Here is a 23,796-nt window from a genome sequence, read left to right as displayed (position 1 = left end):
ACTCAACGACTTGAAATTTTTGATTATTTTAATATTTTCATATTCATCCTCACTGTCCTCCTCACAAACAATAAGAAGTTGAAACAGGAAAGATCGGGTTTAAAAATCTTGCGATGAAATGGGTTTGCGGAAATGCGCGAAAACAGTGATGGGCAACACTTACACCGAAAGCTAAAATTAATCAAATGTTCCGATTAGTGTCATCTAAAGACTGCCCGCTTTTGTGCTACCACTGTAAACACGTATTCAAAGGTTGAGATTTCAATTCGGGGCTTTGACTTAAAGCTTTTCCATTCCCAATTGCATAAACTTTTACAAAGTAGAAATGAAGATTGTAAAGCTTGTAAGTGCTTTGCCTCAATTGATTCTCTACAGAACTTTACTTTTTTTACTAAATAAATTGCCGGCTTGTGTTTGAATCGCTTTTGCCGAAATAACGTAGGTGCCCTTGTTACACCTATGCATCACGCCTGTCATGCTTCTCTACCTGGCGTCATATTCTACTAAAATCATCAATCGTTTGCTTCTGAACTTTCGATTTTTTTTCTTGACTTTTTTTGCTCCCAATAATAAGACATACTGTAGTCGTGTAGGCGCGATTCTGATCGGGAAAGAGTATTCGTTTACGAGGGAGTGAAAAAAGAGAGTTGCATTTAACGGTAGAAATGTGATGACTTGACAGACTTTTCCATCTTCCAAGATTATTTTCAAAACGAGGTCAGATCGAAACATAATTCTACGGATAATTAATGCAAATTTTCCTTCATTGTTATGTTGTGCTGTAAACGCAACCCTTAGGACATTGTACTATATTGTAAGCTATGATATGATTTGGGCAAATCAATGAGAACGCATTGAACTCGAATTTTGGATACATATATATATTTTAAGTAGACACCAAATGTATAACATAAATATATTAGCGTCCGATTTTTATATCCGTTTCTTTAACATTCGTATTTTAGTTTAACGGTCTGCCTTGAAATAGACAGAGAAGGAGAAAAGTTTCATTCGTTTTGAGCTCGCTTATGAATTCACATCACATTGCTCTAAGCCTAGTTAATCTTTCTTAGCAGCTTTGTGATAATTGAAATCTTGTCGCAAATGTTTCCATTTACACATATACAATACAATATGTATATAGGTATACATATATGACTCTAATATCTATTTTCAAGCTTACATAGAGAGATGTATTTGTTTTAACCAATTTGAACGTATCTATGGACGGCGTCGATCTGCTTTCAGATCATATCTGCTTTTGTCAACGGAAAAGCTTTCATTTAAAATTTTGACGATTATGTTAATTTCAACAATAGGCAGGGGGACAGAACTTGAGGAACGGGACATGATGGTAATTAATAAAAGACTGAAAATACGAATGCAGCAATTAGTTAGACATAAATTGCTTTTGTGTATGATTAGAAATGCGAGAAATGACTAGTCTGCGAGCGATGTCTGAATTTCAATGGAAATGTTTAGGTATATTAAAACCGCATTGCCTCTCACTCTCTCATCAAATGATTATTGAATGAAAGTTCGGGAAAGCGGTTTTGCTGCGTTCACGTTACATTATATACAAAATGTATTCCACATCTTAAATTATTGCTACATTTTTATTTAAATTAATGAATTAAAAAGAAGAAAAACAAAAAAAGACAGAAAAAAACACAAATTGTTTCGTTTCATTTACAGGAACAAAGTTTCACTTGGCCTGCGGTGGTTACAGTCTTCGTAGTTGCCATGGGCTGTGGTTTTCTAGTAGCGCGATGAGTGCGAGTGCCAAACCTCTAAGGAGCATAGTTTTTTAAACGAGAAAAGCGAATTTATTAATTTCCATGAAACTAGTTCAATGTACAACAAGTCACAGGTAAATAGGCTGAACAGCGACCGGCCGCAAAAAAATGTTAGAATGATGAAAAGAAAACGGAAAAGGGGAAACTTTAAAGTGAAGCTGCTCAGCGCAAAGAAAAAGCGATGTAATATAAAAAAGGAAAAGGAATTCTACATTAATTCCGTAAAAAAGAAAAACAAAAAAAAAAAAAAAAAAATTAAAAACGAAAATAAAAAAAAATAAAAAAAATAAAAATATTAAATAATATAAACTTTTTACTGGCAGCAATAAGATAAGCATAGCAAAGCAACAGAACTGAGAATATATATATATACATATATATATTTATATATATATGTATGTATATATATATATACTTTTGGATGATCTTTTAACAATAACAATTTTGTAATGAGCATATTTTTTGGCTGATTTATTTTGATACGAACCTTTTGTTGAAAATACACAGAAAATCAAAAAAAAAAAAAAAAAAAGAAGAAAACAAAATAAATAAATAAAAAGAAAGGGATAAATAAAAAAGTAATTAATATTGTGCTTAAACTTTAAAATGCTTCTGAGAACAAAAATACAGTATTTTATTTTTTATTATTATTATTATTATTATTATTATTATTATTATTATTACTATTAAAGTATATATAAAACATTCTTGTAATCTGCTTAAAATTGAAAGGAGAGAACACTACTAAAATATATATTGAAATATACTTAAAAAGTGATTTAAAATATTTGTTATAAACAATTATTTAAAATATAAATATTTACGCAAATTTGTATGTACGTATGCATGTATGTATAATATGTATGTCTATGTACTCTTTGTCAATAAGAATCATTTAAAATTTCATTTATATTTAAATTTGCCTTGTTCGATGAATTCTTCCACAAAATTTGTTTGAAAAATTTGCCAAATCGATCTTAAGCGTCATTATGTAATACTAGGACAATTTGTAAATTCACCACTGACGGCGATTTATATTTAAATAATAATTAATAGATAGGCATACAAATGCTTCTTGACGTTCGCGAGCAGTGCAAAATTCAAATTCGATTTACTTAAGTCTGTCCGCTCGTTTGTCTGTCCATCCATTCGCTCCTACTGGCTGTGAAGTTTGAATTTTTTAAGTTAAGAAACTTAAAAGTTGACTCTTAAATAATTTGAAACGATTAAGTTGGAAAAATTACCGAAACTATCGAAAACGAACGGATAATTCTTGTACAAGTGGGAGAAATACTTTTATATATAAAGTGAAATGATCATTAGAAGTGAGAGAACATTTTCAGTGAAACGATTTAAACTGGCGAAGTTTTGAGTTTAGCATATTTTGCTGTTCTTTTTTCATTTTTTTTTTTTTTTTTTTTTTTTGTTTATTGTTTATACAAAATCTCAGTGGGTGTTGGGTATAGAAACATCGAGCAAAACCGAATTCGCTTTTTTTACCTAATATAAAAACACAGCGTTGAAGCAATAAAACTGTGTTATAAATAAATGAAAATTAAACAAACATTTCATGTCTTCTGTCGTAATTTTAATTACATTTTTTCTTTGCATTATTATTATTATTATTACAATTATTACTATTATTATTATTATTATTATTATTTTTTTTTGTTTTTTGCTTCCAAAATATTGAATAAAATTTAGTTAACCATTTGTTTAGTGAATGCATAAAAACATATATAAAAATAATTATAAATATATGTAAGTTTATGATTCCGATTATAATATTTTAACGTTTTTTTTTTTCATAAATTTAATCTTTTTTTGTTGAATTATAAATTAATTTAATTTAAATTTATTTAAAATTTAAATTACACTTATAAGTAAAGTTTCTTTAAATAAATTTTTCAAATTGGTCTCAGAGTTTTTATTTTTTTGTTTTTTTTTCTAGTGAGCAAAAACAAAAAAAAAAAAAAAAAGAGAAAAAAAATGAATAAAATGAAATAAATGAATAAAATAAAATAAATAAAAATAAATAATGATAAAAAATAAACAAAGTGAATAAAATGAGAAATGGATTAAAATCTCTCTTGATAAGTAATATTTTAATAAAAAAAATGATCTCAAACAAGCAGTCAATTGAAATTATTAATTCTTGTTAAACGTAAATAAAAGTGGAAAAATGAATAAATGAAAGAAAAAACAACAAGATCTCCTAAGCCAAAGTCATCGATAACAAGAAGCACCAGTACCACCCCAAACCATTTCACGCGAATTAAGCCATACTTTGTATTCTAAAATGATTTCTAAGAGAGATTTTAACGCATTTTATCACACAAAACTAAAAAAAAAAATATTGTAAAAAAATTGCGAAAGATGAATAAAAGAAACTTTCCAAAATATCATAAAAGTAACATATATATATATATATATATAAATAAAAAAAAAACAAAAAAAAAAAAATAAAAAAAAAAAAAAAAACAATTCCCAAAAACTATGATCTCATAATAATTTTTTTTTTTAAATATACTCGTAGATACATATAATAACAAAATGAGAAAAAAAAAAAAAAAAAATAGAAAAAAATCATTAAAATTTGACATTTGTTGAGTAAAATTTGTTAAATTTTATTTGTAAATAATTTGATTTTTTTGTTTTTGTTTCTGAAAGAAAAACGCCAAGCGTTCTTTTCGATTGTCGTATACGTCTTCTGTTTCCTTTTTTCTTTTTTTTTTTTTATTTTGTTTTAATGTATTTGGTATTTTGCTAAGAATCATTTCTTCCTTAAGCACAATTTCTTGTCACATTAGACAAAGGACATAAATGTATGCACATACAATATACATATATATATATATATGTATATGTATATATATAATGTGTATAGTATAGCTTATTATGCATTTTAAAAATAAATTTTTGTTGTAATTACTGTATTTTTAAATAGTTTTCATTAGCTTAGCAAAGTTTTCCTTTTTCTTTTGTGAACTTTTATCTAGACTTCATACATATCTAATTGTTAAGAATGTGTCAACGTTAGAAAATTATTGCATTTGTATTTTTTTTTACTTTTGTATATTAGATTAAATTTAATTCTCATTTAATTTAATTCTTTTTTGTGTAGATAAATAGATAAGAAAATAACATCGAACCGAGATTTTTTCAATTTTCAAACTCCAAAGAGCCAGAGATTTCTAAGCCGCTAAGCGTAAACGTTTCCATAAAAGCCTTTATCACAATATTTCATTGTTCGTCTCGTCTTACTTGCAACGTAATATAAGCTTGCGTAAAAAATATATTTATTACAAGTGTTTTAGTGAGATTAAGCTAAAGTGCAATATATATGTTATAGATATGTTGTAGCGTATGTTGCATTTAATATTTTTTAAAACAATTCCGCGTAAACCAAATTTTTATATGAGATAGAAATTTTTTTATTATTCCTTATATGTATTACTTTCATGAACGTTGACTCTCATTAATTAAATAATATTTGAAAAATGGTTTTAGCGTTGCATACGCTCTCTCCTATTGTACAAAGACATGGCTTTTCTACCCGATTACCTACATTTTGACGGCTGACTATCGCTAGCGCTATCCATAATAAAGCGTATCGTAGACATTGTAGTAACCACCGCTAAATCTTTGATATGAAATATAGATTTGTGCATTTTCTCGATTTAACGCCTTTTATATATATATATATACATTTTCTATTCGTACGTGCATATGCTTGTGTATAAATCGCTGAATTAATAATAACTGCTTAGCTCGATTTATCGGCAATCCAAACATGCCCTATACGCATCTCAAGTATTTCTCGTTAGAAAGTCAATCCATTTACATACAAAATCGAAACATTATTTTCCTTTACGACACTTATAATAGACGTAATAATAATGTGATTATTTTATTACTGTTTAGCGCCACATGAGAATCGTACTCAAGGCATTAACATCGTTCATTAGCAAACGCTCGTACAATAGGATACATAGTAAAATATAAAGTAATAAGAACATGCATTGCATTGCACTTACCTTTCCTGATAACCCTCTTCCCCTTTCCCTACACATTTTCATACGTAATAAGAGCAGAGTGGCTTTGATTCTTTGGGTTTCTTTCTCAAAACAATTTTTCTTACTAAACAAAATCCTTAGATTAATGAAATCAGTCAGCATTTTCCAATTTATGTAAATCGTTTAAGTCCACAATTGTATACGAATTTCGTCGTACGTCTTCAAAATGCAAGCCTCTTAAATTGTTCCCATTCAGAAGCGAGGATTGTGTTAATGACCTATTGAGACCAGGATAAAATCGCTATGAGTTCTGAGTTAAAGGTGAAAAATCGTATGAGACATCAGACAAATAATATTAGGAGGCGCCCGAATAGCCTAGTAGAAGAGTAAGAATCGCGGCCACCAAGTTAGTGTTTGAGGATTCAAATCTCAACTGTAGTAGCTTTTCGCTTTACCGATTAGACTGCGCCCACCACCTATCACCTACTTATTTTTTTCCCCGGTCCCACTTCTTTTTGACCGTCACTTCTCGCACAAGAATAGAATCTCCTCCTGAGTGATTGGTCCATGATAAACAAGAAAACAAAAAAAAAAAAAAAAAAAAAATGTGGGCTAATTGAATAGGTTATGATAGACTATCATTTACATAGGACACAACGTTCCAAACATGGTATGCGAAGTGGTGGAGAACGCACATCTAATTTTTTATTTTCCATTTCAAAAAGAAATAAATAAAAAAAAAAGCTCAAAACCATAGATAGATAGTAAGTAACATTTATGAGGTTTTTTTTTTTTTTTTTTTTTTTTTTTTTTTTTTTTTTTTTTTTTTTGAGAGTTAAAAGTCAATTCGTTGAACTGTGACAGTTCGTTGCATATCAAGCTAATTGGCTTTTCAGACAAAGATCATCTAACACTGTTAAGTGTACCCGTAAGGAAACGAGATAGCAGTTAGTTGGGTTTGAAAAATACTTTAGTTTTAAAATATTTAAACGATGACTTCTTCTTCGAGGATTCTCGGCAAGCTTTCATTGCTTAACGAAAGGATTTATCTCTCATTTGATGTTTTAAGTTAATAAACAATAAACAATAAAAAATTACAAATTTCAAAAAATGTATTGCAAGACTTAAGATTGATTAACTCTAATAATTTGGAAATTTGAAAAAAAAATGGATGGATTGATTGATGTTAAATGTTAAATCAATATCTTTTTAACAGCACATAATATGTAATAAATTTTTGTACAAGTAAATAATCGATGCATGATTTACGTTAAGTAATTAAGTATTGTTCGGCTTGGTAAGGAAATTGAATAAATTCGTATGTGATTGGTGTTATTTTCTTATATTATATAATACACTGTCAAGGCAACGATGCTTTTAATGTACGCTGTAAAAACGCTGCATCGTTATCCTTCCATGTTCGTCAAGAATATATTATAAATAAACGAAAGCTTAATACTTATTCGCTAGAACAATTCTATTAAGATTCGCATGATATTCTGATTATAGTATGCATACCACTGGGCATTAGTGTAAATGTCGTACACATATACGTACGTATCCATGTGTCATATAAATATCTCTGCTATTCTACTTAAAAACATTTCCATTTCCCTTTTAATTTCAACGCAAATAAAAATCACAATAAAAGCAAAGAAGAGTAAACAAAAAAAAAAAAATAAAATAAAAAATAACAAAAAAAAAAAAAAAAATGTAAATTTTCGAAAGAAATAAGCTTTAATCTGAACTCCAAATTTAAATTGAAAAGAAAAAGAAAAAAAAAAAAATGATTTTCTTTTTTTTCTTTTTTTTTTAGAAATCTTTCGGAGTTTCAAGTTCAAGGCTCGATTCTTTCACTCGGTAGTTTTCACAATGATCTCGGTTTAGAAAAAAATAAAAAAAAATAAAAACAAAGAAAATAAAAAAAAAAAAAAACAAAAAATATAATAGAAGAGTATTTCATGGCCTAATAAATTGGTTTTATAATTTAAAGACAAGCGAGAAAACGAAATTTTTTAAAAACTTAAATAACAACACTATTTGCAAATGTTGGTAAATTGTATAAAGATTTTTGAAGTTTTCACGAAAATTTTAATGCAAAAGCAAAAAGCATAAAACAAAGTAAAATAAATTTGTAAAACATATAATATATATATATATACGTGTACGTGTAACATATATATATATATATATATATAAGGGGTGTTCAAGTCAAGGTTTAAGGTACGGGAAGTGGAAACTTTCTAATTGAGGAACAATATCCGCCGAAGAAAAGATATTGGTTTCATTTTGTGCACGAGTTGTTGTTGCTGCTGTTAAATTCACTCTCTGTTTATGAATGGTTCCTATAGATAAATGTTTTTTTTTTTTTTTTTTTTTTTTGAACACTCTCACAGCCGATGTAGCTGGTTTGTCGTCCGTTTGCCGTACGCATAGGCCAAGTCCATCTGTATATATTCATAGGCTCATTTGTCCGCTGACTATTTATTTGAATTTGAATTGAAAGCGAATTGTAACTGATGGCATTGTATTATGTAATACGATTAGATACCAATTGCGAATCGTTCGAATTCGTTTCGGAAAATTTTACAATAACTTGCAAGGCAAACTCTTAAGGCCACTTAACTGTCGTAAATGATATTAAATTCAACATATGTATTGAATGTATTAATTCGAAATAGAGACAGACTTACTAACATACTTATTTTCACACTTTTTAGGGCTTGATATCGTTTTGAAAACGTTTGGAAAACTTTTGCAAAATGAAACCAAATCAAAATATTATATAAATAATAAATATTTGGATTAAATATTAAATAAATACTAAATACTAAATTAATATCGCAAATTGTGTTTTTGTTTGAGATGAACATCCCTAATAGTGAAATGTTAAGTTTGCCTGTATATAAATAATGATTAAATAGAATAAATTATGACATGATTCCAAAATCGGAAATCATTTAGTCGTTGTCAATGTGCTTTAAATGCCTTTTTATTTTTTTTTTTTTTTTTTTTTAATTTTTTTTTTTAAATTTAAGTATTTGCTGCCAATTTCATATAAGTTTTTGTATACATATTTTGTAAAATAAAAATTTCAATTTATGATAAAATGTAGTGTAAATTTCTTTATTCTTGTTCGCTCCGTAAAAAAGTATCATGCTTCAGTTAATCACTTAAAACACAATTGTAGCGTAATTGTATCGAAAAATTGATGATAGTAAGAAGAAGATGAAGATGAAGAAGATGAGAAGATACTTTGAAAATATTGAACAATTGAGTTTAGAGATTGAGGACAGAGTTCTGTACATAAATATATAAACAGTTTAATACTTATTTTCTATATAATTTTTCTTAGTTTTAATGTATTTTGCTTACATCTCTCCGTTTCATATTTCGTATTTCATATTTCGTTCGTATACTCTGTAAAGCATCGTCATTATTATTATTATTATTATTATTATTATTATTATCGTAGAAATAAAAATACAATTATTAAGTATTTGTGTATTATTAGAGATTTGGAAGCCGTGAAAGCAAGCAAAAAAAAAAACAAAAAAAAAAAGAAGAGAAACGAAAGAAATAAACGAGAATAAATGAATAAAATAAATAAATATTATTAAATGCATTTTATAAATACATTAATTAATACTAAATAAATGAAAAAAAGTATATAAGTGTATTTTATATATATGAATAAACTGACATAATTATGATCTCATCAATGTTCATAAAGTTAAAAATAAAACAAAAAAAACTTCTTATATAAATATTTAGTATTTTTCGGAAGCAATTAAATATGATTTACGGAAATCATTCTCTCTCTCTCTCTCTCTCTCTCTCTCTGTCTTTCTATCTATCTCTCTATCTATCTTTATCTATCTGTCTACCTCTGTCTCTCTCTCTCTCTCCCTATCTCTCTGTATGTACGCATGTATGCCCTGGTGTGTGTGTGTGTGTGTGTGTTTTTTTTTTGTGAGGTGGAAAACCATCAACAGGCGCCCATCAGGGCAGTGCGAGGCTTTAACCCGTTAAAAACCACCCTTCCTATTCCTTACCTTGCGGCAGGACCATTTAGGTATACCTTCACAAGGAGGATAGCCGTTTAGGCACTACTTAAAAGCCTACGTTGATGCTCTTCGTGTCTTTGTTTTCTCATAATGTTTGCCGCGAACACCAGCACCGTCTTCCATATTTTCAGGTCGTGCAACATATTTGTCACAAGACTATCGGGAAGAAGTAACTCTCCAATTCCCGTCTGCAGTCTCTGTCGGTCGGACAGACAAAGAAAACATGTTCAGCGTCTTCGATGCGCTCACAAAAGCTACAGAATGGAACCTGCTATTTTATGGCTGCTTGTGATTGTATCTCCGTATCTCCCACTTGGATAGTTATTTTGTCAATCTTCTTCTTTCTTCCTGCACTGACTACAGCCACCTCTTAATCGTGTGAGCGGTTTTATTCGCTGTAGTGTTGATTCCCTCCAAAGTTATTGCCACGATAGTTATCGCTATATCGTCAGTAAAGGGCACGATGGATGCTCCCTCTGGGAGAGGTAGTCTCAGGATATCGTCGTACATTTCGTTCGACAATGTAGGGCGTAGGACTGATTTCTGAGGTACCCCTCCAGTGATCAGCCTTTCTCTGCAGCCTTTATCCGTATCGTATCGAAGTTTCCTCCCAGTAAAATAATTAGCCATTTATTTATAAGATGCGGGCAGCTATGACACAATACCAGTTTGCGGAGTTGAATGCACTTTTACTGTCTAATGCTATTTCTAAGAAATCCTTTTTGTATTGTTTTTGTAACTACCTTTATGGCATTCATTGGGCTTTTCTTTCTCCTGAAGTCAAATTGGAAGTCCGACAGCCCTGTAGAGCTCTCCAGTGATTCTTCTAAACGATTTTGAATAATCTTTTCATAAACCTTGCCTAACACATCCAATAGACAAATAGGGCGGTATGCATTTGCTTCACGCGACGGCTTATTTGGCTTTGGCAGCAACACCAGCGTTTGTTGTTTCCACTTATCTGGGAAAATTTGTTCTTTCAAACAAGCGTTGAATGTGCTCACAAACATAGAAGGCCTTGCCAACATAGCTTGCTTAATAGCGTAGTTTGGGATGCCATCAGGACCCGGCGCTTTCCTGCCTTTTATATCTTTTGCAGTGGCAAAAATCTCCTCAGGCCCGTTGAAATTAATATTATCTCTCACCTCAATCAGTGGCACATACTCAAACACGGCTTTCTAGGGAAACAGGGTATCAATTATTTCTTCTACAAATTCTGCACAGCTTGGTTGGTCTGAATATTTTAACTTCTTCATTACCAACTTATATGCCGTAGTCCATGGTTCCTCATTTATCTCGTTAATCAGGTTCTGGACGCAGTTTTTCTTGCTGACCATTATCGCTTTTTTAAAAACTAAAGATTCTGGTTTCCATTTGGGACCTCTAAGAGGACGTCTTACCCTCTTCGCCCACTGGCTCTGGTTGCTAATACGCAAGTCCAATGCACTTTTGGCCATGGTAATATCGATCGCGGAGCCACGACCGTTTCTGTTGAACGCATTTTCATCACCTGCGTTTAGAATTGCCATAACCAGTGACGCCAGGGATTCAAGCACTATTCTGCTCTTAGCCTCCGTCCACTTGTTACCCCAATCAGTTGTCCAGACATTAAAATCACCGGCGAAAATTACGAGTATGTTCCCCTTTCGTCGATACATAGATCGTCTATTCGCTTTTCGAAGTCCGCTTGGTTTGTACTCGGCGGATAACAGCAGCTGTAAAGATAAACCTCTCTCGCGAATGCGAGCTGCATTGTCAAAAGGCTGCAGTCCCAGTCTTATCCTTTGGCCACTTGTTTTCGGAGCCTACTTTATATGGCTAACTCAGAACTAGTATGTCAATCGAAAATTCTCTGACGTTCTGTTCAAGCGCCTCTTGTGCAGCCCGGCAGTGATCTGTGTTCTACTTGCATACACTTCATAGATGTCCATTAGTGTTAGCGCCGCGTGTGCTTACCGGGCAATTTCCGCCGGCCAGTGGATGTTTATGAGGCTTGCCCTGTTCTTTGCAAATCCCATAACACGGACTCTTAGTGCAGCCTCTGGCTCGGTGACCTTCTTCGCTGGATTTTAGACAGCAATTGCTTCTATCTTTTCCTCCTTTGCAGTTTCTAGCGATGTGGCCTTTTTCGAAGCATCTAGAGCATTTCAGTACTGCGGATTTTTCTCTGATCCTGCTTACTACCCAACCAACTTTGAGGTGCCTGTGTGTGTGTGTGTGTGTGTGTGTGTGATTTACGTGAAGGAAATAACAATTTATCTGGCAAATTGATCAATATTTTTGCAAAATTTATTGAACATCATTACCTTAGATTCAATAATATTTTTATACGAAATTCCAATTCAAACGAAATGCCTCGAAAGAGATGTTCAAATCAGAGATTATTTAAGGATTTAAAGTACACGCATCTATATACGACGTATGTATTTATTACCATAGTTTAGATAAATGTGCACTTTCTTCAAATTTGTCCACTATTCTTAACTCCTGTACTTAATGCGCATAGGTACTATCTTAAGAGGACTTTTTGCATTCATTGAGGCAGCATTTGCCGAATTAGTCTCATCTAAGGGTTTGAACTAATAAACTGGTCTTAAAATTTTCGTCGGTTTAAGAAGAGGGCATGCGTACTCGAATATAGATAAATCAATTTCCGGCCCTTTAATATCAGTCGACAAATAAAACCACAACTTTTTTTTTTAATCCAACTCTGGAAAATGGCCCAAAAGTGTATATTTTATAGTAGAGATACTGCAAAATTTATACGTTCGCCAATATCGTAATATTTTAAGTTAACTTAGCTATAGCCGGGCGTCCGGTCAGTTGGCTCATTTAACGTTTGTTCTTTCAAAATGATCACCATGATCATCATACCATATTTGTGCCCAATATAATAACCAAACTATTTTAGGCTTAGTTAAGAGTAGGATACTTTGGCTTAAATGCGAAGAAAGTTAACCTCAATTAATTCATAATCTTATGCTTATTCACGAAATAATATCAAGACAATTTTTCTGCTTTCCCTACTGATGAATGCATACGAGTGAGTCAGCCTAAACCAATTCACAGTTTCACGCTTGCATAGAAAATGTCGATCGGTTTCAACGGTAAGTACGTTATAAATTGGAATCCAAGATGAATCATCCATTTTGATATATTCAAGTAAGAATAGAGAGATATTTTAGCCCTTTTGCTATGCGTATATATATGTAGAGTTGCTTAAATAAATTTTAATTTTTCTTTCTATATCCATTCTTTCTATTTTCTATATGCATTTTGTCAAAACATTTGCATTCTCCGGATGGGAAAGTTTCAGATCACCATCAACTCAATCTTCTTGGTCGTCAAAAATGCAGCTATCCGCTACAAATTCGGCAGGATCATTGGTCCTTTTTGCGAACAGAGACTGTTATTGGAAATGGGCTAAATCGGTCGAAGAACACAACTACAGCAGTACGTAAACGGAGAACACTTTTGTTTTTAAAGGGAATAAAAAATTAATATTTTGCTCAATGCTTATAAACATTACAGTAAATAAATCTACAAAATTTTAAACGTATACCATGTGTATGATATAACATTGACTACGCCTTCTCAAGATTAAAGCTTATAAAAATTTAATTTAGTTTTGTTCAAAGGTATTGATAAGGCGCAGAAGCAGGTTTCGAAAACACCATAAGGTATATAAGCTTTTGAAATTTGGCACAAATATTCCTCGATCCTCGATTGAGAACTCAAGGTGATTTCAATCAGCCTATATGTGCCTGTAGGCCATATTGACTCATGCTCTCTTCACGCTCATCTCTCCACTTTTTCTCATTTTTCGCAAGCAAATTAACCGCTTTACTATAGCTTGAAATCAGCACAACACTCAACAGAACAATGAAAGACAAACAACTGCGCATTAAGAGGATCACAATAATAAGATTCGAACCGTAATAAACTGAAAGTAAAAAAATTACATAGACTTCAAGGATTTTACACAATGTCGCACATTATAGCTATTAAAATATTAATACGCTTGCACAAGTTGACCTTTGGTCAATGCAACGCCCAATTAGTTCATCGGATGACATACAGATGCACGATTGCTATTGACGAACTCATATGATATGATTTGATAGACGGTATCGGCCTTCAAATGAAATACATCAAAATTTCATGACGTTCCGACTATTAGCACATAGGTCACGTACAACAACTGTGACAACATCTATATATCATCCTACATCCTTATTAAGTGACGTGTTCTAATCTTTATGTTACACAGTCTTAAGCTTTGTACATTTCCTCTATGAAATATTCATCAAATTCTGATCCCTTTTGCGTGGCCCGCTTAGGTTTTGCGCCCACTAGAACTAGAACTAGTTTAAGCTAAATTCATTATTGGTTCCAATTTCTTCAATTTCTCCCAGGTTTGTATATAAGTTTTCATATATATGCGACTTTATTTCTCCAATTCAGCATAAACTACATAAAACATAGGACGCTTCTTCACATCATATTAAAAGCGATGCCTTCATTTGTAATGCCGGCAATTATTTGACGCAATCTGAACTATGTTTTTGATCAAAGATAAGGCATTAAAATTCAGTGAAACCTTATGTGTGTGAAGTCATTTTTAAAGGCGAAGACATTTTACTTATGCTTTACATGTTATTAGTTTTTGCAAATCCTAAAAGTATACCTTAATTCAATTTATAATGACATATGCTTATTATAATTTCCTTTTCTACAAATTCACATTGCGGTTTCCCACAACAATGAATTAGCAGCGACATTAGAGGGTTAAGCTGGTAGGTAGTAGCTGTGGCTGGAATAATGAACGCTTTATTTAATAAATAATCACAAGTGCTTCTTACTAGGCTCTTGCGGTTTTACAATTTCCGATTACTGTTAGTATGAGTACGACTCACTGTCGCACTACTGCTCTTTCAGTGGCACGCAGAAAAAGAACAAAAAAGCAGAATCTGTTTAAAATTGCATTAAAAACCTTTTATGCAAAATGTAGATTGTAAGGATTAGCAAGGAGTCTTGCTTTGCGTTAAATCGCATCTATAGTTGAGATTAGATCGAGTTTTTAATAATTGATGTTCCCGCGTTTTAATTCATCCATTCGGTATATGTGTGTGTGTGTGTGTATGTGTGCGTTAATTGTTTGTCTCGTTTTTTTTTTTTTTATTTAACTTGTGTTTCATTGCGTTTGTCAGTATTCTGATACTCGTAAGGATCTGATGACATTGTTCATGCTTCTGCTGCATGCTTCGTATTAAATTTTTTACTTAAATTTTAGAAAAAAAAAAAGAAAAAAACATTTTTTTTTTTTGTTATTTTCCTATTTTTTCTCCTTCCCCACTACTGTGCAAGCGACACTACAATTTTCGTTTTTGCTTTTTTTCTTCTCTTTGACACATGTCAATACAAAATGCGAAAAACAAAACAAATGCAAAATGAAATGAGGAGAGGAAGACGAAGACGAAGAGGAAGAGGAAGAGGAAGAGAGCGTGCAGACACGCTTTAGTTGGCTTTGTTCACATTGATAGACTTGCATTCTATATATATATATATTTTATTTCAGCGCGTGAAGCGTGCGCTTAGGAAAAGAGCCTCGCGGGCATTTTTAACGCCACTTAAATATTAAGCTGTAAGTAGAATTATTGCTCTCTGGCTATTGTGCTGATTGTTGCGAATTACCACAAATGTCAGATTACGAACTGTGTCAGCCAGCGCGACAGCCAACAAAACGTGTGACGCAGCAAGAATGAAAGAGTAGCAGCCACGTGACTAATCTAAAGAAAAAATGAAGAAATTATGTGTTATCAGTTGAAATTATAATTGACAATTTAGTTGACAGCGGAGCTTTGACAAATTTGAGCAAAAAGGGACACGGTTGCATTGGTATGAGCAACCAGATTTAAAATTACAAACCGATGAAAAATGCTCGCATTAAGGTTTACTTACACAGGTTTACTAAAAGTACTCTTGACTCGTACAATAAAACGTTACGCAAAATTAAGAAAAACATTCCTTTTATTAAGAATTAATTAAAGGCAATGATAATGAAAAAAAAAAAAAAAAACCGAAGAAAATTAAAAAACAAATTTTTAATATATGAAAGCATTTTCAATTTATTTGTAACAACAACAGTTAGTTATGTAAAACAAACACATTCAAATCCTCAAACAGAACACATAAAATGAATAGAAATTTAATTAAAAGTACAACTACACCCTAATATGATAAATTAGGGAAAAGTAAAAAAAAAAAAAAAAAAAAAAATACAATAACAATAATAATAATAAAAACAATACAGATAAGAAGTTGTCGATAAAACGCACGGTGAATGTCAGACACGCTATGCTCAAGGTTGACACGACTTGACTTGGGCTTTAAATTATTGCATACCTTTGCGTAGTAACATCTCTATTAGCAGTAACTCTACAGCTAAACATATATAAAACGAGGACCTCTTCATAGGCGAACGGAACCCTAACCATATGCAGTTGATATGGTATTATTTAAAACTGCTCATCCTTTAACCTTTAGAACTCCGATATATGGTCGGATTTTAAATTACGTTTAGTCTAAGAAAATCGGAAATTGATTTTTTTAAAAGTTGCAATACGCTTCTTAAAATGTTGCAAGGTGCATAACGAAATTAGCAAACTATCGCAACGACGGTCCTATGCATCAGGGGAATATTACTTTAAGACGTATGCATGTAAGAGCATAACAATTTAAAACTAGGGTGTGTATGTGAATATTTATGTCGCACCCTCACCTATTTTGAAGCAAGTAAATTGTATCTTAAGTAAATTTAAATCTACAAATTATATATACACGTACCTATATATATGCATTTATATACATGTATAAACACTCAAATAGGGTAAGAAATATGTAAGAAGTAAAGTAATGTTACATGTTTTAGAATGCTTTAAGCATAAAATGCATTAAAAATTCATTAGAAGCTGTTATGATGATGATGAACAGTAACGGCATCAGATATATAAATACACACATGCATATCTGCATAGCAATCTTTATGAAAATCATATAACGACTGCATATTATTGTATCTTCCTTTTGACGATGTTTTGCAAAAACTCTAGACTTTTAAAATTTCTTTTAATTAAAATAGCACACATACGCACGTTTAGAAAGTTTAAAATAATATTAAATTGTTTTACATGAATTTATATACAAAAAAACAAGAGATTAAATTTAGACATGGTATCGCGTTAAACTAATGCAGCGGCATTAGCATTCAGTTAAAAAAGTATTTAAATTCTATTTTTCCGTTACAGCTCTGCTATTCAAATATGAGTCATTTGCTCGAAACTCATTCACTTCCAAGAGATTCTTATTAAGTCGCCTAAAAGTACGTTTAAAGTCGCGACGATTCTTTTCGGAAATCAGCAAATACTCTGCAGATCTTTAACTTAATATTTAATTAATATGGGTGTGGTTTAACACTAGATCTATTTACTGCATGAATCAAGAATTTTATAGTGACCTTTGTCACTCACTTGTTATACGAGAAGACACATAAATAGCTATAATCAGCTATAGTCTGTACGCGGGTTAGCTGTCAACCTTGCCAAAGTTATATACCCTTACCTTGAAGATAGAAAATTGAAATTCAGCATAAATAGTCTTTGATCAATTCAAAATCCAAGGCTAAGAAACGGCTGCACGCATATGTCCAGAGTACCGAAGAAATTCAGACAATGTCGAAAAAACACTTACAATCTCTTTCCCGTGATCTGTCGAAAATACTTCCGAGGAACTGTTATCGGAATGTTCATCAATACTACCTGCATGCTCGATTGAAAAATGCTCCCGATCGGTAAATAATAATAAAATTTCATTCTCAATTCGTTTGTGATCGCGTGAAGGGCACGCATAATGTCTGCATTAGAATATATTGGGAATAAATTGAAATTTTTTTTTATCGATTGCGAGCAAGCGTGCTTTTTGACCGAGTTGACCCAATCAAGTTCCAATCTTCTCATCGAATTTCGAAGCCGATATATTTATTATTACGACCAATAGATATTTTTAACGACACAAGAAAGTTTTTTAGCGGATTTTTGCAAATGTTTTTACGAAGTGTATGCCCCTCGAATCGAGATTCGAGTCTGAAAATATGTATGTATATACACGGGTATATAGAATCATCAATTAATGTTGAATGAAAATCATATAAATCGTAATAAAAATTTAAGGTCAAAAGACGTCAACATGAGTTGGTTTTTTTTTTTTTTTGAAATTTACATATTGCCGTTGAGTTCTGGAAGAATTCGATTCTGGAAGACCAAGTTTTAGCCACTTTTCAACTTAAACTTGCTCTTGGTTCACCAATAAGTCACATAATCTTGGTAAGGTAAGGTTATTGGTAAGCCGCGGGTTATTGAAGTAAACCAACGCAGCAATATAACTCCAAAGTAAAAAGTCCAACGAAAGTTATAATCTTTACGGCAAACTTACGCGTAGGCATTTTTCTCGCTGAATTCTCCGCGCAAGAAATAGATGGTGGCACAAGATATATATACAGAGGTATAGATATATTCATATCTATATAAGTGAACGAGGGTAAATCGTTGCAGAATAGAACCAGCGATCCTAGTTCTGGTGAACATAAAATTTCGATTAGTTATTTTATTCGAATTCGTATTTCGAACTACGGTTTTTATTGGTTTAAGCATCCATTATAGGTGACCTTGTTAGCCGGTCATTGCCGACTTTGAAATTGATTAAAGTAAATCAAGCGAAAGAAACGCATCCGCTTTGCTATTAAATCTGGTGTAAGTGCATCGCAAAGCTAAGATTATAAGCCTGAATATTGTATGTTTCCAGATAAGCAGCGAAGCTAACTAAATCCGATGAAATGATTTATGTATGTATGAAATGATGTATGTATGTATTCGTGTATATTAAGTAACAGAGCACATATTCCGTGTAGTTCTCTGATGCTTGACATTTTTATATATTTTTTCTATTTAATAAAGAATAAATATAACTTACCTCCTGCAGAGAGTGCTACGAGTAAGGAATTTTCACAATTCGTGTTCAAATCGCTTGCGAACAATTGCTTTCGAACAACTAAGCTTAAGCAAATTTGCTCTTGATTGCGAGCACGAGAGAAACTGGAAGGAACTTTTAATTTAGCTCCGCGCTTTATGTCTGTAACTGAGAAGGGAACTTAAATCGAGCGAATATCATGTCTTGTTTCTTTCTTCTTAGCAAGTCACATCGTAATGACTACACAGCCGTTGGGTCACATAAAAACTCTCCGCGGTTTTTTCCGCGCTATTGAGCAACACTTACCCGATTGTCTAAAAGATGAAGATTTCAGGTTCGTTTCTTTGGGTACAAAGTTATATTGATTTGAAAATGAGTGAAAGATCGGAAGATGCCTTATTACTATAAAGAAAAAGTAAAAGAAAAAAAAAAAAAAGAAGGATTTGTGAAGCATATGGATGGTGGAGAATGCTCGAAGTGAACAAAGGACCCAGGAGTTATTTGGTTGAATCCGTTCCGGAAATCTTGATGCATCAGAGATGCACCTTACTATGGTCGAAAAACTCGATGAAATTTTGCAACCTGGTGGAGCAAGGCCGATCCGCACGTTGTCAGGATTAGCGTAGGCAGTAAACATCAATTACGTGACAGTTCGGAATCATTTGAAAAAAAAAAACGAGAGAGAGAAAGGTTTGAAAAACGAAGTTCGGAACGGCGGATCACCCATTTATATCAGCCATTAAATATGTATTCTTATAATAACCAATAATAGTGTGCCGTTCAAACAATAATCCAAAGAGCGTAGAAAAATTCCATATAAATCATAATTGATTATTAACATGAACAAATTATTGCAATTTGACGATGATTGAAAACACATTAAATAATTATAAGCATGCAACATATGAGATAATTATGTAACTGACAATATATTATTAAACAATGTAACCCTAGTACAAGAATTCAATGAACTATGTATTGTGCGAGTTTCTTGAGCTTAATAAGTTTGTTTCCCTTAAACTGAACTATTAAGTGGCAACGGAGAGCAAACACGAAACAATAATTTTACACACGTAATTTAGAATTTAATAGCACGACAACACACAAGAATGAATGAATACATCAAAACCTCAAAATGAAAGGATCTCAGCGTAGAGGGTTGTTTGTCTAATCATTTCGTCTTTGATGGGCGTTTTGTAACAGCAGAAAACTCTCGCAAAGCAAAAAAAAATTTAACAAAATTATATCCTTTTGTTAGCTTCTTTTCTTTTTTTTTTTTTTTTTTTTGTTATTAAGCATACCTTTCCCCTTATGATTAAATGGTTGTAGCGGTTCCGTGCTGAAATTCTATCTCCGACACACGTTATACGTTATACGTTATACGTTATACCTGCACATTTCAGACCACACGGAGATTTTTTTAATATATCAATAATCCCGTCAATGCTTACCACATATAACTTATGAACATTATTGTTATTATTATTGTTATTATTATTATTATTATTATTTTCATTTATATTTTTTCTTCAGATCCTTGAAAGGCAAAGGAAAGCAAAGAACCTTCGGTGGTATGGATTTGCAATCTATATAATTATTATAATTTAATCGTTAGTTAAATGCAGTAAAGCAGAAAACCACGTTAAAGCATTACATATGACACGTTTGCTTAATTTAAATGAAACGTAACCATCAAGTACAGCGCATATAAGCCGCAATGGGTGGCAATAACGATGATGCCAGTGTCATTGATATTCAAAGCTGTCAATCATTTGTCCTAACAAAATGAACATTATGCAGATATGTATCGATTATATAACAAACCTCGCAGGATCCTAATTTGCTTTAATTGCACGTTTGAGTCGCATTCATCGCATGAACATGTTGCTAATTATTTCCGCACCGAAATTTTAAATACACAATAGATAGCTACTCATTGGAACAGTGTAGAACGGGCTAATTGTTGACTGGCTGCCTTTCTCTATTGTTTTCACATTTCTCAATGGTCCATTTCACTGCATATTCTTCTTGATGTCAGTGACGGCGGGAAAAACTAGTGGCAAAGCCATCGTTTTTACAATCAATAGCCGTCCTAGCGTAGACGTGTGCGGGGCTTAGAGAAATCGTAATTGGAACGGGAGAGTATGACGGGCGTCACTTTTATCGATATTTTCTCTTCAGTCATTGGAAAATGTTGTGCTAGGCTAGACCTTACCGGGTATATTCCAATCTTAAGGATATTGCAACGCCCTGCTGTGCTTACTTACTTAATGTGCTGGCTTGGCTTTTATGGACGGACCTTCAAGAAATTCCGTGGCAGTTGCGGCGCTAACGTGGCTGGCTATGCTGTTGTCATGCTTGCCGTTTTACGTACATTGCGCCTCGGCCAGGAGAAACGAGTTACACACATATGTGATGACTGCAACGCAAAGTTTCGTGAAAACGCACATCTGAACGACACTCGCATAATGTTCACATGGTCTTTCATCGGGCAGCAGGGAGTTCGACGGACGAAAGCAAGCCTAAGCATGTTAAATTCTAAAAGCCTTACAATGCCTAAAGCCCTACTAGTTCTTTCCAATTTAGTTACACGTACGTCAAAAATAAGTTAATTATATAAAAAAAAGTCTTTTCTTGCGTGCTTTCTCTCTCTCTCTCTTTTTGCGATAATTCATTTCGTCATTGAGTGAATTACGTTAGATCGTTCGTTCACGATTATTCATTATGTGTCTATTGAATTTTTGCTTTTTATATTTAGTCTTAGGAGTAAGCTAGAAAAGCGTACTTTCCTGACAAAATTGCAATTTTTTTCATAAATAATATGAAGGATAAGTTTAGTCTGTACATTATTTTTTTTTTTATTTTTTTTTTTCATTTATCTATTAAGGAGCGGGTATGAATGAAAATGTGTTCAGTTGCATTTAATCGGTCGTAAAGTGTTTGCCTTCTTTTTTTTTTAGATGATGAAATTATAGTTGGTATAGGAGTTCGGAAGGAGTTAGAAAACTTCTCCCTTCTTCTTCTTATCGTATCGTCAAGATGAAAAGAGTCAATGGATAGCCCGAATGTCTCTTGTACTTTTAATATTACATTTGTTTTCGGTACAGACCAGTAAGTAAGTACGAGAGCATACAAATAAAAGTAAAAATGATTATTGAAAGCCTGTTGGCATCTAAAATGATATATTTCACCTTTTTGTGTTGTTGTAAGTCCCACAATCCACAGCACAAGTTATTAAATATTATGTTTCGGTAAGAGAGATGATAACACAAGAATGCGTACGAATGCATGTATGTGTATATATATGATTACGTATTCATAACACAATATGTGGCATATATAAAATCTAATATGTGTCCATTTTCACTACTATCGAGGCACGAACGTATGTACAATTTAATGAATTATGATGGTAAGTAAGGACCGTCGACAATGACGATAACGATGAAAACATGATAATGATGATAATGTTGATGATGCATACATGAGTGATACGGAGACAAGTCAAACTCCTAATATGAATTGTAAAACATGTGAATTAATAAAACTATTCTCGTTCGTATTATATACACAAGTTCCGTGCTGTTCGGATTCTGTGTGTAAACAAAGAGCGAGTCTTTTTTGTTATTTTGCTTTTGCTTTTTGTGATTCTTTTCGCAAAGTTTTATGAGAATTTTTGCCTTGACCGATGCACGATTCCGTATGTGCTTGGCAATACAATGGCAGTTAACTTCCTGTTTTCCGTTGTTAGGAGACGTGCTTAAATCTGCACTTAAATTATCCTTTGGTTATTATCATCCTCAACATCCTCAGCCGGTATTGTTAAATATGATCCTTAGCAGAGCAGCATATAACCGTTTACTTGCGCATAAATTTATTCGGTTATATGTAATTTTTGTTTAAGCATTTGACCATTAAAAGTCAAAAAACAAATTACTCATATCGTCGTCAAAATAATAATAATAATAATAATGATAATAATAATAATGAAAGCAACAACGTTGTTTCGTCGTGTATCTACAAAGCATAGATTTGTTATTTTGTTAAGTCGTTCGTTCGTTCGTTCGTTCGTTCATTTTGCTCATTCACTTTTTGAACAAATACACTACACACACACACACATATATAGTCATATGTAACGATAGACAGGACATTCCATGTCATACACTTTTTTAAAGTTTAGCTATTGCTGAGCGTAGTGCTTGGTACTTGCTTACTTTATGGGTTCTGTTAGTGGATGATGAATGCAAAAAGAATGCTGTCGTCTGTCATATGAAGAATGGCTACGGTTCCCTGAGTTTCATGCATTTCACTTTTGTGGCTACAGTGGAATTTTTGACATAACAAATTATGTACTTTCTCAAAATAATGACATGCATGCGTGCGTGTGTACGAACAAACTCTTGCACGAACATATGAAACGATATAATGAAAAATAGTTCTTTCATTCATATTTCCACAAAAGTAAAAAAAAAATTCACTTTTTTTGTACATACAAGTAAACAAGTTTTTTAATTAGTCACATCACTCCTGACAAGGAAAGTCACATCATTATAGATTTCTATTTATTTAGCTTTATATGTGAGAAGAGAACGAAAATTTACTGCATATTCAGCTCTAACGTCAGTCTTTTATTTATTTAAATTTTACTTATATCAATCAATCGAGAAACCTTAATAAGCTTCACATATACCTCTAAGGTGTGGCCTCCATCCTATAGGTGCTACGTACGTTCAAAAGCAATTCTTGCTCTTTCACCTTAGGAATTTGGATTGGCATCCGCTTGTCTCTTTCTTTTCTTATGCAAATAGATCGCCTTTGTTGGTGAGCCTTAGTTGAGTCGCTCGAGAAAAGTACATTTATCTTGGATGTCTCCGTCTTAGTTAAGCTCGA

At 32.3% G+C, this 23,796-nt stretch overlaps 1 protein-coding gene across 1 annotated transcript in view; it reads left to right on the top strand.

Moving 5' to 3' along the window:
- Positions 1-2,024, top strand: part of LOC119631340 (cell death protein hid) — a 40,185-nt gene extending 38,161 nt beyond the window's left edge. The window contains exon 4 of the mRNA XM_038023459.1: positions 1,696-2,024. Coding sequence (XP_037879387.1) covers positions 1,696-1,773 — 78 coding nt within the window. The 3' untranslated portion in view covers positions 1,774-2,024. The remainder of the gene's footprint in view (positions 1-1,695) is intronic.
- Positions 2,025-23,796: the final 21,772 nt, after the last annotated feature.

Source organism: Glossina fuscipes, unplaced genomic scaffold, assembly GCF_014805625.2.
Source record: "Glossina fuscipes isolate IAEA_lab_2018 unplaced genomic scaffold, Yale_Gfus_2 1, whole genome shotgun sequence".
In the NCBI taxonomy this organism is placed as follows: domain Eukaryota; kingdom Metazoa; phylum Arthropoda; class Insecta; order Diptera; family Glossinidae; genus Glossina; species Glossina fuscipes.
The sequence above is the reverse complement of the archived record's forward strand: the minus strand, read 5'-3'. Positions and strand labels throughout refer to the sequence as shown.